Source organism: Paramormyrops kingsleyae, chromosome 7, assembly GCF_048594095.1.
Source record: "Paramormyrops kingsleyae isolate MSU_618 chromosome 7, PKINGS_0.4, whole genome shotgun sequence".
In the NCBI taxonomy this organism is placed as follows: domain Eukaryota; kingdom Metazoa; phylum Chordata; class Actinopteri; order Osteoglossiformes; family Mormyridae; genus Paramormyrops; species Paramormyrops kingsleyae.
In genome coordinates this window covers 30640594-30657336 of record NC_132803.1, presented here as the reverse complement: position 1 = coordinate 30657336, position 16743 = coordinate 30640594, and the positions used below count along the sequence as shown (strand labels likewise).

At 46.0% G+C, this 16743-nt stretch overlaps 1 protein-coding gene across 3 annotated transcripts in view; it reads left to right on the top strand.

Annotated features, from left to right (window-relative positions):
- LOC111843458 (astrotactin-2-like) overlaps positions 1-16743 on the top strand; it is a 285762-nt gene that overhangs the window by 252854 nt on the left and 16165 nt on the right. For all 3 annotated transcript variants that reach the window (XM_023811080.2, XM_023811082.2, XM_072714759.1), the window contains one exon: positions 12249-12390. In XM_023811080.2, coding sequence (XP_023666848.1) covers positions 12249-12390 — 142 coding nt within the window. The remainder of the gene's footprint in view (positions 1-12248; positions 12391-16743) is intronic.

Genomic DNA, 16743 nt, shown 5'->3' with positions numbered 1-16743 from the left:
ATCTCGCGGCAGGAGCAGCCGCTGCTCGGTTTCGCTGTTTGGTAATGGATGTCTCGCTGTAATGAGATTATTTCTGTCTATAACCTATAATCAGTCTCCCCACTTGGCTTCCTTCGTCGCTCGATAACGTTAAATGCTCGTTAAAGACCGCTAAGCCCCTTTAGCTCGGTTCAGCTTGTGCGGCTCCAATCCCTTGCACGCGCGCCGTTTAAAGCGTAGGCTCCGCACAGCACGAGTCGCTATGATGTCTGACTCCGGGATGCCGGAGTCGCATGGCACCTGTCAGACAGCAGGCGCTAATGAAGGTAACCCGGAGGAACTCCGGAAGGTTCCGGAGGGACCCCCGGCCCCCAAGCACCAGTGCGGGTTTTAGGCGTTACATGCCGAGCCGGGCACCTGCCAGTGAGGATGAGTCACGATGCGCCACTCCGGCTAGCGAGGCGTGCGGATCCGGCCCTTTCCTCTCGCCGCGCATCTGGTGATGAGATGGCGCAGCTTCTAGTGGGTGACGTAATCTCCAGCTTCTGAGCCCCCCCCCCATCCCCCTGCCAAAGCCCTCATCCCCAAATGACATCCCGAATGGGGCAGCTGACAGCCGGAGGCCGCTGAAAGAGAGTGGGGGCGTCTGTGTACGTGCACAGACAAGTGTGGGGGGGCGGGGGGGCCTGTGTTTATGCACAATCCATGTCGCACAAACCGGCCGCCTTCACAATATCGCCGCATGCCATGACGAGCATTAACAGTTTTAATAAAATAAAATTTATGTTTTAAACGCAAACTGATTTTGTTTACGTTGGATCATACTTTTGGGGTTGGGGCAGAACCTCATAATTTTCGTACCTGGGGTTTCGAATCCTGGCATTTAGTGGGTCTCAAAGAAAATAAATGCTTCTCCAGAAACTCTTCATTGATGATTTTCATTCTTAAACATCTTCGTTCTCTCGTTACTATGCTTGAAATCCATTCTGATACAGCTTGGTTTGCACCATATGGAATTAGGACAAAAGTAGCTGCGCAAATATAATCATGATAAATAGAGAATAACAAAACCTTCATATGGCGGGAAATGAACCCTGGTCCAAAGATAGAGTTATGTGAGGTATGTAACTGTGGGGGTTAGGCGGGGGGGGGGGGGGGGGGGGGGGGACAGCAGGTCAGTGGTTTTGTGGGTCGATGTGCTGGTGGAGAGCTTTGTGGTGGGTACGCAGACATCCCATGGAGATAGGAGCATGAGATACCCCCCACTCCCCAAACAGCGGGGCGCTGTCAGGGTTACGGCGAGGGTAGCCGTCTGTGCTCCGTGTTTGTGAGGAACCCCAGACCCGCAGCCCTAGGCAGGACTTCTTGGTGTTTATCGCCTGTTTATTAATAGGGTGAATAGGAGATCTCGGGGCTACGCGGAATTCCACCACCGCGCCTGCAATATTTTTTCGCTTAAAAGAAACTTAATCACTTCATCCATGCCCGAGAGTCTAAAGAGGTACAAAGATGGACAGTTTTATCAATACCATCAGACCGACGTCACTGCAGCAAAGCCTCTGTAGTAAGCAAGACAGAAAAAGATTGTGCTTGTATCTTTCCCATTATTTCCTATTACACTTCCCCCCTTTAAATTGCCTCAGCACTCCTAGTTGACGAGATTAAACACCACGAGGATTCCCGCTGTTTGCGCCTCGCATCTCTGTGAGTCTGCGTGTGTCCGTACGATCTCTTTGGGAAAGAAAAATGGCAGAGAAAGAGAGATGTTTCTCTTTGTTCCATATTAACGTTTCAGGCCGTGCTGCTCAGTTCCTGTTTTTGTCCACTCTTTATAAGTGTTACGAATGTTTAAAATTACAAAGTGTTCCCCTCCATCGATACAGCACGGCCTGTTCCAGCCCGTCAATGCGACCTTGATGCTTAAATGCCCCCAAGCTTTCATTTTGCGTCATTCACCTCAAAAGCACCCCACAGCCTATCGCTTTCAGACGGTGCCATGGACTGATTAGAAAAATATGGACAATTATATACAACATAACCTACTCCTGAGAGGACTGGTTCCACCAGGGACTGGTTCACATTTCCTCACTTTGTTCCACCTTGGGTACAGCGGAGGGCCAACAAAAGTGGATGTTAATGAACAATTTCTATTAGCGGACGTAAAATTGTTTACAGCAACGCATAGGAGGCCGTCCAGAAAACAAAGAAACCAACAAACAAAAAAAAAAAAAAAAAAAAGAAGCAACCCAATCCAAGTGAAGACTCGGGCCAAAAAAGGCATAAGAAACAGTTGTACTGAAGTGAGTGCTTGGAAAAGAGAGGGATTGAACACAAGACTGCGTTGTGCGAACAGAACGAAACGGTGAGAAAGTGCAGCGAGGAAGACCCAAATCCCAGCTAATTTTTACATGTCAGTATTCCAGCTTAATCGGTCTAATACTATGTCAGACTTTGCCTTTAAAAAATCTCCTGCTACAAATCCCATCGTGGATTTCTGAGAAAGTATTTCTAATACTAGCATGGGCCGCACCTCGGCCCTGTTTCACCTCCCTGCTCTTCTCTGTCTTAAAAACTTAGACCCCTTATTTTTCTCGACATCTCTACGCACTTTAAAACATTTCTCACTTTCTGCTGCGCACACACACAGATTCATCGATCTTCCAACCACTTATCCTGTACAGGATTATACTGTAACCTGTGCCAGGCAGCACAGGACACAAGGCTGGAACAAACCCTGCATGGGATGCGAGTCTGTAACAGGGCACATCCACACTCAAAACCGCACATTACGTGCAATCGAAAGTCACCAGTTAGGCTAACTGCATGTCTTGTACCTGTGGGGAACACATATGACATGGAGGAAATATGATATCTACTCACACTCAAGGCTGGAGGTGTGAGGCAGCAATGGTACCCACTGTGTACTATATAGGCATGATACAAAGCTTTTGAGGTGATGGCATAGACAGACAGACAGACAGATAGACAGACAGACAGATAGATAGACAGACAGATAGATAGACAGATAGATAGACAGACAGATAGATAGACAGACAGACAGACAGACAGATAGATAGATAGACAGACAGATAGACAGACAGATAGACAGACAGATAGATAGACAGATAGATAGACAGACAGATAGATAGACAGATAGACAGACAGATAGACAGACAGACAGATAGATAAATAGACAGACAAATCGATAGATAGATAGATAGATAGATAGACAGATAGACAGACAGATAGATAGACAGACAGACAGATAGAGAGACAGACAGACAGACAGATAGATAAATAGATAGATAGACAGACAGATAGATAAATAGACAGACAGATAGACAGACAGACAGATAGATAGACAGACAGACAGACAGATAGATAGACAGACAGATAGATAGACAGACAGACAGATATATAGATAGAGAGACAGACAGATAGACAGATAACATAGACAGACAGACAGACAGATAGACAGACAGACAGATAGATAGATAGACAGATAGACAGACAGATAGACAGACAGATAGATAAATAGACAGACAAATCGATAGATAGATAGATAGATAGATAGATAGATAGATAGATAGACAGATAGATAGACAGACAGATAGATAGATAAATAGATAGATAGACAGACAGATAGATAAATAGACAGACAGATAGACAGACAAATCGATAGATAGATAGATAGATAGACAGACAGACAGATAGATAAATAGACAGACAGACAGATAGACAAACAAATAGATAGATAGATAGACAGACAGACAGTTAGATAGACAGACAGACAGACAGATAGATAGACAGACAGACAGACAGACAGACAGATGAACTGTATTGTATAGCATGGATACAGCTTCACATCCACTACGTGGCCCCTTTCACCTGTACGTGTTGGTTTCTGGAACCTCCCCCATCTGCTGACCTTGGCCCATAACCTGACGCAGCCTTCAAAAAGCCGTTCTACTAGTGGAATGGAAGTTGTTGAGATACTGTTGTCCTTCTTCACTGGGGTTTGTTTTAAAGTGGCTTGGTTGTTTAAATTGTCAGTCGCTCAGTCCGGCGGATGTTATTCCCATTTCACGTTTTGCAAGAAAGTTGTCACAAACACGTCGAGGGTAGGCTTTCTGGAGGGAACCCAGGCGGATAACGAATCTAAATTGCCAAACAGAAGATTGATTTTCTGACATCACGAAAATATTGATTCACAGTATGAGCGGCTGTTGTAAGTTGGATGTCTGGGCTACACTTGAGTTGAATAACGGTGAGGAAAGCACCATTAATTATCATCATCATCTCTGGCATTTGTTTTGGGTCTGTTCTCATTCGTTTCCGGATTGTTTAGCATCTTATATTTTATCATTATGATCTGTGTGGCTCCACGTATGAACTGTACACGGACAGTATAGCATTTCTGTTGTAAATATAATTAGAAATTCTCCAAAGTAAAGACTGTCATCCATGCTTGTCATTAGTGGTTATGTTGACTGTAACCAGTGAAAAGCCTGGTAATTACAATCCAATCAAAATCTCATCAGCAGTACACTTCCCTGTGAGTTTCGCTATCCAGAAATGTATTTTGAACCAAGAAACATATACAGAACTTGTATATAAAACGATGAAATCAGACTTGTGATAAATAATGTGGACAAGCAAATGGAAACTGGACAAAATTGATTGGGTTTTATACAGAAAAACCAACAACATTAGTACTGAGGAGGAAATGCAGCCAGTCACCATTCTCAACGGTTTTCTTAATTTTTGAGTTCTCAGGTAAATTTTTAATGATCTGTCTAGCAGGAAATTCACTGGGTGAATTCATGACATCATACGTAAAGATTGTCGTAAATGTACAGAAATACATACATAAATATTCCTATTTTGATATCCTTACATCATGATGTCTGGCATTTTTGCTCCCATGATCTGCCATAACCTGCCATCACATTGTATTTCCTGTTTAGGGCACCATAACAGAGACTGTCAGAGTTTGCTCACTCTTGGAAGTTTTCTAAGGTGCCACGATTTGCAGCCGAAGCCATCGATCTGATGTGATTTGATTGATTTGGCCTGACTTTGGGTGATGTCTTGTTATCCCTACCTGTAATTAAGTTACAGTGGGTGGCCGGGCAGGAAGCATCTCGATCCGGTGACCTCAGCACCTGCGGCATTCCGAGGAGTCCTCGTGGCCGTCTGCCAGAGTCGTTTACTCACCGTCGTTTTGGGCCAGAGCCTCTGGGACTCACCAGAACCAGACCTCTCTGCACATAAATTTAACTCTGGCCTTCTGTTTCTGTCCTGTTGTGCTTTTCCAGCTTTATTACCTGAGGCAAACTCGGACCGCCAATTGTGTGTGTGGGGGGGGGGGGGGGGGGCGTAATGCCTAACACAGATGTCTTGCTGTAAATCCAGACCCACTCCACCCCCCCCCCCCCCCCCCCCCCAGGGGGAAAGGACAGTGCGGCGTGATTTGGGGGGGAAAGCCATCCCGGCATTGCTGTTGTGGGTGTCAAGTGAGGACAGAGTACGTGTGCGTGCCAAGCGCTGAGCGTGGCGGCAAACAACCGCAAACCCAAGCCGACAAAATAAATCGCCCTCATGCCGTTAGGAATCAAGCCCTTTTTGCATGTGCATTTCTATCCAAAAGGGGGAGCCCACACGTAACTTGCCTGTGCACCCTCAGCTTGCACCCTTAATTATTGCAGCGGAAGGGGTGGAGGCGCCATGGGTTCGTGACGTCGCGTAACGCTGAAATGTGTCGCTCACAAGGTCGGTTTTCAGAACGACCTGCAGTTCTGTCAAAATAGTCGGTTTGGGAACTTGCAACTTAGAAAGTGTCTCCGGGTTTGATCACATCTGCTGGTTGCCTCTATGGGATTCGAGCCTGCCTGATAGGATTGGTTGTCCCCAAACATGACATCGAGTTCCAGCCCAATCTACATCGAGGTTCCAGTATAATTTACATCCCAGTGGCTGCTGGGATGCTTTTCTCATTTGTTCCTCAACAGCGATGCTCAGGGATATTTGAGAATGTGGGATTGAAGGGAAAAAAGGGACGAAAACCCTGGTAGCTTGGCGCGGCTGATTGGAAGAGCAGAGAAATGACAGAGTAACAGCTGTGTTGATCTGGAGAGCTGAGTGTGAGAGGCTCTCCCTGCTTTATATACCACCTGATCTCATGATTAAAATGTAAACAGTTTGCGATTACAGGCTGGTTCAAAATGCGCATGGTTTACATTCCAGGCCGGCACGTTTACCTAAAATCTGTTAATAAAATGTAGCTATAACAGCCTGTCACCTGTGACAACGGGGCGGATGCACTGACACTTTAAAGACGTTTTCGGTTGAGAAATCACAGCCGCATACGGGGTCTGTACTCCTGACCGCCAGTCACAGCCGCGTACGGGGTCTGTACTCCTGACCGCCAGTCACAGCCGCGTACGGGGTCTGTACTCCTGACCGCCAGTCACAGCCACGTACGGGGTCTGTACTCCTGACCGCCAGTCGCAGCTGCGTATGGGGTCTGTACTCCTGACCGCCAATCACTACCAAGTACGGGGTCTGTACTCCTGACCGCCAATCGCAGCTGCGTATGGGGTCTGTACTCCTGACCGCCAGTCACAGCCGCATACGGGGTCTGTACTCCTGACCGCCAGTCACAGCCGCATACGGGGTCTGTACTCCTGACCGGCACACATGTTGTAAAACATAAAAAAATGAAGTGTGTTTCACTTGTCATACTGTAAAATCCTTTGTTTTGCCATGAAACACAGGCTCAATAGGTATTTCTGTGAAACAGGAAAGGTGGTAGAAACAATGTGTTTGAGTTTGTATGGGCACCTAAATGTCGGTTTTCTGAAGATCTTCCCTGTGTGTGTTGGGCAACCAGAACCTTTCCAGGAGTTAGGAGATGTCACCTGCAGGTCCTGAGACCATGCTTATCTTTACATGATATCAATTGTTGACAAGAGCCAACTTGAGACTAAAAGACAATTAAGCCCGAACTTATCCTGTCTGTCTGATATTTGTCCTTCACTAAATTCCATAGTAGAATCAGCTAGGTACAGTATTCGTCTTTTATGGGCATAATCAATTTGCAGGTAAATCAAGTATCGCTGACCAAAACTATTCAAGCAAAGGGAAAATTAATTATTTAGCCTGATTTGCCAGAAGCCATATCACCTGTTTTGATTTTATTTATCGCCTGTTTGCTGTTTTTTAAAAGCAACGACAGGTGAGCTATGTGGGTTATTAAACTGGCTTGTGTTTCAGACCCGTTTGGTAGGTAGGCCAGTTGTTGTTACCAATCTGTCCTAATCAAATCACCGCAACACGCACGACCGTGATGTCCGCGGGCCCCTCGCCTTGGAAACAGGACGACCACACGTGTGATAAAGGATAAACAACTGACACAAATGGATTCCAGCCTGCCCCTACTGTATATGTCTCACTGGTATTTCCCCCTCTGTACCCCAGATAGAGAAGTCACCTGATGTTTGCCATCCGGTTTCAATCTGCAAGTAAAACACTCGATCACTCAACATGTTGCAACAGAATTCCTACATAATTCCCACCATCTGTGTGTTGTTTTGCTCATATTGACGGTCTGTCTGGGGGGGGGCAGAGGTGGGTACAGCAGACGAGTCTCACCCTGGGCGTGACCCCGAGGCCGGGGAAAGTCGCGGTTACCTGAAAGCCGGAGCCGCGGTCCAAAATGCCCTTCTGAGAGGCGCCCCAAAGGCCGAAGGGAAGGAACGCTGTGGCACCGGGGGGAGGGGGGGTGGCGCGGCGGCGGCCTCGCACAGACGGAGCCTCACTGAGGCGTGTCCATCCGCCAGCGTGCCCCTATCGTTCACGCTACCTAACACATGTATGCGATCTGTGCTTCTCTTCAAGGGTCTCTCATGAATCATTTATAAGTTGAACCATGCAGATAGAGGAATGCTAGGTAATTAAACTGAACCAAAAAACTGGACCAGACAACCTCACAATATTTATGCCAAAAGCATAAAACTTTAAATGCTGATTTGCCGCATTTATTAACTCTAATATCCACTTATCACAGCTGACACACGCATCAATGTTTTTCTTATTAGGAAAACGGAGGGTGGGAACTGAACTCACAAAATACCGGTTAATGCATTTTCAGTGATATTGCTTGGGGTGCCTTTTAAAGAAGCCCCACCCACATTTTTAATGCCTGGAAGCTTCTGTCTTTTCCCGTTTTTTGACAAAGCAGTGCATTTAATTTTTTAGTGGGCATTAAGAAGGAGCTTAATAGGTTTTATAAAACTAGCAGGGTTTAAATGAGGAGGGGGGGTCCTGGATGGAGTGGATCCCCGCCAGGCCCCCCAGGTCCTGGGCTCCACCCCCCATCCCAAAGGCGTGAGGCCCCTCAGAAGTGGGAAGGGGCATCCGGCCTGGAGCTGTCTAACTGGGCGGGGGTGAGATATTTTCCCATACAGCGGGTTCACGGCGTCCCTTGGCACAGCGGAAGTATTACCTAGTGGGGTGAGACGAGGTGACGGTGCCCCAGAGCAACATCTGCCCTGCTGTGGAGGGGGGGGGGGGGGGGGCAGCTGGATCCCATGACTGCCAGCCTTCATGTGCACCCTGTGTCACACTGTGCTTATGTTATGTGCCTTCATACACATACTGTATGTTACCATATATGCGTGTGTATATATTATGTGCGCTTAAGTGTCCGGCTGTATAATGCCACTACAAGGTGTTGACATTTTGAACCTGTAATAGATAATGATTTAATTAAGGCTTGTCTCTTTTTAAATGAACACACGTGAATATTTGAAAGAATGCGTGAGGGTTACGATGCTGTTCTCCATGCCTGTCGTCGTACATTCTTACGCTGGTATAAGTAAGAATTGCACTATTCGAGTCATAGTGTCCTCTCGGGCGTGTAAGAAATTCACTTCGAGGGTGCCGCTCATCGCCTTTGCACGTCCCCTGTTGACCTGACAGTAGATTCTCCACTCGCTGGGGGTGGCTGTTTTGGAGGAAAATGCTCTCCTCTAACATATGGTTCTTCTCCGCTTTTTCGTTTGGGTTGGGGTATTTTTTCCCACCCCTTTTCCCTTTTTTTTCCTGAGTTTGCATCAAGGCCCACCAGCCACCAGCCCCGACACGTCCCCGAGAAATCCACTCATCGCACTTTTGATTTATTCTGATTGTCAAAACACGCAAAGATGTTATTCCTATCCGCACCATGCTCCAAAAACGTAACCTTAAAATTGAAAAGCCGACCCCCCCCCCCATTACCATCAGCCCCCCACCCCTTGTCCCCATTCCTCCTGTCTCTTTCTGCCTCACTGAAGCAGAGGAGACCTATCGTGGATTCTGGTCGTTCTTGTACCTCTGCCAGAAATGCTTCTAATTTGAAATCTCTGTTGCCCGTGTCAGGCAGGTCTCTGCACTCCGCACCGGTGAGCAGATTGCGGTCGACTTTCAGGACCTCAGCTCGGCTTTCGCCACAGGGAGCGGAAACCTCAGGGCGATGCCGCCTTGGCAGAATGATACATGTGGCACCCACCTAGCTAAAATAGAGGGTACACACCATGGCCTGGCACATGCCTTCCCAAGGTGCGAAATGACGGCGCTCTCGTGCCAGCGCAAAGGCATCCCCTTGCCGCTCCGGAGCGGACGACACGCGGCAGCCGGGTGTCAGCTGGCATAAACAAGTGGCGGAGTTCCAAAGTGAAAAAAGTCACAGGGGTGGACCAATTAAAACACAGGGGCCCTTACGAGGAGCTGTAGATCTGCCCCATAAATTCTCCAGATCCCCGCGGGACGCGGGCCAAGGCCACACATACGGTGAAATCATAATGTGGATGTTTACAGAACTCCTGCCCGCGGCTCTCAGACGGGACAGCGATGCCTGAGGAGATCAAAGACACGATGTGCCACTAAGAAAATATGACCGTTTCTATAACAAGGCCGCCCCGATAAATTATCCCACTGAACAATTGCAGACGTGCAAACATAACCTTAAGCAATAAATAAAATATTGCGGCTTAAAACAGCGGATTCATTGTTTCATTGTGTCAAAGTGAGAAGGGCTTTGATTCAGAATACGTGTTAATAAACACCCTTGGGTAGCCTCGATAATGCTAATGTGCATTTTCAATAATCAGTTTTCTTGTCTGTGGCCTTTCTGTCGTAAGCGTTTGCCGTCAAGACGGACAGTTTATTAATGCTCCTGGCCACTGCCCCAGGAGAATGCTACCCATAGTCATGGACAGAAACCTAGCAACGCTTAAGTGTTGTAGTGTCTATGTTTTCCCGGTTACAATAGAAACCGACATAAAGTTAATCTGAATAAGAAGCTTAAGTACGAAGATTTTGGCGGGAGAGGAATGGAGAATGACTGCTACAGTACGTCAAAGGCACAGAGGGAGATTATTAAAGGCTTAAGGTATGGAGGTAGCGTAGTGGTTCAGGAGAAAGGCTTTTAGCGGCTCAAAAAATACTGGCAGCGTAGTAGTAGCGTAAAAAGCCATACTCGCGCCATTATATTTGCTTGGGTAAACTGCTAATGCTCTACTATTGTTCACCTCATCGCTAGAGCGCTAATGTCGCTACAGTCTCTAAACTCAATAAAAATGAAAGCTAACCGAGGTTAGCGGCCCCGCTGTGTCCATCGTGCTGTTATTGACCTTGTGTGCTAAATGATGAGACTGAATACAGCCAGCGCTCATGGGTGAGGCCCGTGTCCAAGCCTTTAGTCTCAGTGTGAGCCATCCTGTCTCTGCCCCGTCACCCGAAATGTGTCTCATGTATCAGTCGACCCACTGGGAGAAACCAGGGTCTATGAGGACATCTTGAGCTAAAGTAAATAATCAAACTATATCTATCTATCTATCTATCTATCTATCTATGTTGTGTCTGTGTGTGTGTCTGTGTGTGTGTGTGTATGTGTGTGTGTGTGTGTCTGTGTGTGTGTGTGTGTGTGTGTGTATACACCTTGCCATTAAGACAAGCTGGAACGCATGTGGGAGGCTTCTTTTTTATACTGAGACCTCTTTCTAGGAAACAGTCAAATCCTTCTTTTGCTACAGTTGTTTTTCTTGCCGTCTTATGCAAGTCCATCCCACTCCTTCCCAACAGCACTTGAAGCAGACGAGTTTCACGTGTTTATATGTCGTAAGCTGACGCTTAGGTTCTGTTCTCTGTCTCCCAGAAATAGTTCTGTTTCCAAAAACCATAATACTTTAAACTGCTCTGACAGCTCTCTCCATCTCTTTTCAGTTTTTTCTCACCCCCCCCGCCCCATGACCATCGAGGGCCAGGCACCATTCTGTACCTGCCCGAGTCAACCTAGTGCCATCACCAGCGTAGACTTTTGTGACCGACGGTGTCCAGTGTCAGACCGTTTTGCCAAACGCAAACAAAGAGAGAATGTTTCCTAATTCATTGACATTTCTTAATTATATGGTGTAACTTAACAAACTCCAGAGATGATTTTTGTAAATTGCAGAATTGAAAAGGCATTAAGTGTACATTTTGATTTTTTTATGTATAGTATTCCACTTTCTTATTTAAAATTCTTGTGTAAGAATCCATCATATCACAAAGGTATATTTAAAGTACGTTACATTACAGATGCAACTATTGAACTGGATAACCTGTTACTGGGAATATTTCTTCAAATTGATTTAGAGCAAATATGCTTCATAATTAACATATCTCTCTGTGCTTTATTTGGATCTGAAATGAAACTGAAAACCTCTCATGGGTATTAAAAAACAATTTTAGCTTGGTTGACCTCCATAGCTCGACTAGATCCCAACAGAAGTGATAAACAGAAGCATAACTGGGTCAGTATTGTCAGTTATCCACTTACATGTTGTTATCTTTTTAAATCCAATATAAGATTAAGCTTCAGTCAAATGCAGTCTCATATTTCCTGGAGCATTTTGACTTTGGTGACTCACATAAAGCTTTTGCTTCCTTTAGGGATTTGAATAAGCTGCTTATTTGAACCCGGTCCTGCAAATATTATGTTGACTTTCGGGAAGAAAAAAAAAAAATCCACATGGGAATATAAAAGTGTGTCCGAGCCGGTGGCCTACATGTTACTGTGTTGGTTCATTACGAGTCCCGTTTGGGATTTGAACCTTTACACTCGAATCAACACCGCAATCCCCACCGGCTGGTCTCATGTCAAAAACAAGAGCATCTGTATGTCTGTACCTGTATAAGAAGGGTAATGATGTGCTTGTGTCTGTATGTTCCTCTCTCTGTTTGTCCAGGGGAAGTGTTAAGCCTTGTGGACGACCTTCTTTCTGGCCTGGGGTCTTCGTGTGTGGTGGTGGGGAAACGCAGCAGCGAGCACCCCCATACGGCCCTCTATACCTTGGTCTTCAAGTGCCTAGAACCGGACAGCCTCTATAAGTAAGAATTCATACATCCGTCCACTAGGGGCACCGTTACTCAACTGTTGTGTCCATTTTCATTCGATTTGCCAAGTGTGTGGTCAATTAACCAATGTCTACTTGTTTTGTTTGTTTTTTTTTAACAGTGCATGAAGGCATTGTGCTACTGTTAGTGCATTAGCTTCTAATTACTATTACTGTACTATTTTATATTTTCTGAAATAAATTTGGGTCGAAATTTGAAAAATTTGCGCTATGACTTAATGACCCAGGAAACATGTGGGTCCAAAGATTAAACCCGTTGAAAACCACTGCTCTAGTGCAACAAGGTCTGTGGAAGGTTGGTAAGGGGACATTGTTTAAGTACTTGCTAAAATACAAATGATAATAATTTAATTCTTTCATTTCAAATGTTGAACCGCATTTATGGGTTTCAGTAACCAGTAACCCCTCAGTATTTTTGTGGAGTGTTCACCTTGGTCCTGCTTCGAAAGTTGGAAAAATAGCACGCTAATGAAAGCAAAATAGCCTGACAGATTAGATTTGGCAGATCAGAATGAAGAGAAAATAGCGTTGTGAAGGGAGAGGCCCACCACTGAAAGATGGGGTTCATTACTGCCCCAGATGCTGAAATTGCCTTGTGTGGATGGTGATTATCTTGATTTTAGTATACTCAGCAAACCTGTTTTTAGGTTCACTATAAGGATCAGCATTGTTTTAATAGAACAAAGCAAAGGAAAACTTGTCAAGAAACTATTATGCACTCTTTCGCTGATTTTAGGGACAGTGAAACCTCGTTTTTGCAAAGGAGGATTGTCATTGAGAGTTTTATTTCTTATCTCTCTGCTTCTCTACTTTTTTTTCTGACTGGCAAGTTAGTACCTCCATAAATCTTCTTTTATGCTCCAGGTAAGAAGCCATCTATGTGGTCTGAATGCATTAAGGACTCTTGGGCTTTTTCCAAGCCCAGTTTATCACGCACAAAATCCTTCATAAAAGTCAAATATTTTTGCATAAACGCATGAGAGTCGGCTCCGTTAAATCCTGCCACAGCCGACAGGACACTATTAGGATGTAGACTCGGTGAACTGACACTGATAGAATATAACTTAGAAAGGGGTTTGCCGACCCCCCCCCCCCCCCAGATAATCAGGAGAACATCTGGATCATATATCATAAGGTCAACAAGGGTCTAGAGTTGGTATTCAGGGACATAACCATTCTTCCACACAAGTGCTTCAGTTTTGTGCCAGTTCTGATGGAAGTTAAAGCTATAGACATCTCTCCAGGTACTCCTCGGTCCTAGAGGTGCCGTGTGTTTTCCATGATTAAGCTGCAGGGCCATGGAGGAATGTCTGTGCTCCTTGAAGAACCCCCCTCGGTAGAGAGCATGGTAACACACATGTCTTGGATAACGCGTTACGCAATGATATAAAGGAGGCTAACAGGCCTGGATTCCGAAGAAAACGATGCAAATCTAAAACATGCTAGTTGAGTTACCATGAATTCAGCATCCCTACGGGAAGTCGGCCTTCCGAGGTAGTCAAGGGCCCTGGGTTTGTCGCTATGGCGCTAGCGGTGATGGCAACCACATTGTTCTCCACAGGAGGTGTCGCATGTGCACCTCAACTTCCCGAACAGGCCACGCATATTGCAAGCCACAGTAAGTGATTTACACATGCAGAATCTGTCCCCTGAAGTCCCCTGCCGACCACTTTCAGACCTTCTTGGTGGAACTGATGCATTGCACATCTTCTCCACGTGTTTCTGGTCACAGCTGCCCTTCGAAGGGAATGTCATAATCTCATTTTCCTCGAGTGACACAACCTTCCTTGGCCGACGCATCGAGTTTGTTTTAACACGTCGGGGATCCCTGTGGACTTGTGCACAACGAGAAAACCGCAAGCAAGAGATTTACATGTCTCTCTTTTTTGTTCATGTGTGGAAATGACTTACTGTGCCTTTGCACATCTTCTCCTAATAATACCCCTGTGCTTTGTACATCTCCTGCACATCACACCTCTACCACTCCTCTTCCAACAATGTTTTTACTTAACCAGCTATCGTGGACTCTCACATCCAGTTATTTTTAATAATGCAGCCTTGATCCCCAGACCAGGTTGCGTCTTATAGTGCCCTCGTTCTTTGTATTACTATACAGTAATTGTTGCCGTCTTTGCCGCTATTCCCAAACTCTTGCCATGCCGGTCTTGACCACAAAGGCACCAAAATGCATCTGCGTGTCTGAATGATCACAGGAGGCTTCAAAATGTGGTTTGTTCCGTTGGCTGCACACACATTACAGACGTCCCCAAACCCGGACAATCACCTCCTAACCTTGTTATGTTGTTGTTCTTCTCTCCATAAGATTGTGAAGGGCACTTCATCCAGTGCATTTTTTCAATAAATCAAATAGGACTCGATTGTACAGAATCAGTCAAGCTTCTCTCCCTTTCCAAGCAGACATAAAAAGCCGTAAACTTCTCTTACATCTGTCGCTCTTTTTAAAGCAAACGTAGAACAGACTTTATCAATTTTCAGTTCCCCAAAGTAGCCTTGTGGTTTTTTTTTTAGCATTGCATGTTTTCCATGCGGGTGCATTAATTTAGCCACTGGAACACCAGCTAAATATGCGCCTGCATGCTTAGCATTGAATGAGCCAGATCATTTTGAATTTTGTTGCTTATCAAACGATTTCATTTACAGCTGTGTACATAGTGTGTAGTTGATATTTACCCTATTTAGGAAGCTGGATAGTTTACAGTATAAACCTGTCAACCACCATGCTCAGCAGGGCTTATTTTGGGATATGAACCCATGTCCACATCCAGCAAGGTGTCTTCTCCCTCATTCCCTCGTCGTCTGCCAAAAAAGACGTCCTTCTCTTTCCATCCCCAGCACTGTCCATGTCTTCACAATTTTCTTCTGTAGTATGGAGTACTGGCTTGAGAAAACGACACTGATTGAACTGGGAGAAGGGTGGCTCAACAAGTTAGGATGCTGTGTCTGTGATCTGAAAGTCCCAGAGTTGGCAGGGTGATCTTCCCATCCGGCCCTTAATCCTCAGTTGCTTCAGGGACTGTCTGACCCTGCCTTCTCAAATATATATGGTGGTCAAATACCAGCATCTGCTAAATAAATGAAATGTAAATGAAGCCTAGTGCCAGACAGGGTTAGGGTTAGGATTAGGGTTAGGGTTAGGGTCAGGGTTAGGGTTAGGGTGCACGGCAGGGATGGAAGAAGGGCCAGGTGCAGGATGCACATTTTGACATGTCAGGACTGCCACCCTAAATGTGGGAAAGACGTCCCAAAGTACAAACGGCTTCTTTGGTGTCAAACGAAGCCGCTGCACAAGACAAATGGTGTCTCAAGAGCGCGTGCTTGCAGTTATAATGTCTGGCACAGCGGCACAGCAGTGGCGGTAATGGCCTGGGCAGATTCCCTGGCCGGCGGGTTCACTGTAGAGGACGAGATGAGCAGGGCCTCTCCAAATGGAGTGGGGTTCTACTTTGGCGTGTCTCCGAAACTTGGCAAGGTCACTGGTTCTTTTATCACTTTGATTATAAAAATAATTTAGGATAAAGATATCAACGGAGACCCCCCCCCACCCCCGTATCTGTTTTTTGTTGCATTTTGAAACTGAAATGAGAGGAAAGGTTTCTGTTCAAATAACTGCCTACTCTAATTTTCGACAATATATTATTTCTACAGTGTAATGATATTGCTTTGATAAATAACTGAGAACAGAGGTGCTACGTCTGCTAGTCTTTCTCGAAAGACTGCAGTTATGTGACATCATGGCGGGTCAACGAGCAGTGTCACTGATCATAAGGCTGCCAGCAGGTGGATGCAGGTGAGCTTCGGGGACAGAACAAGTACAGCAGGCAGGACAGGATAGGCAGACTGCTAGCTGTAGTGAGAGGACCCCCGCTTTTTGGTAAGCCCCCCCACGTAAACACTGGCTTCGCCATTCATCTCGGCCGCCGGCGCGGTCAGTGAAAGTGGCGTTTTGCTGCTGAGTGGGCGGACATATTATTTCAAAAGCTGTCTTGATATCAAACGTTGTTTTTTTACCATTGAACCGCAGTGAGAGGTTCCAGATGTGACATTCTCCTCCCGGGGGTGTGGGGGTTGGGGCGGGGGGTCTTGGGCGTGTGACCGCGTTTGTCCAGAACAATAACATCTCTTCTCAATTAGTAGCAGCTTCCTTACGTCTGGGAAGCACGGCGGATGTTTTTGGGGGAACTGGGACCATCGGTCACAGTGAAGGACCCGGTTCCGCTCCGCTCGGGGCCCTCCGGTGTTGGAGCAGACGAAAAGTGGCAAAAAAACACCTGGGGCATGTGCTGTCCTCAAACGTAACGGTAAACCA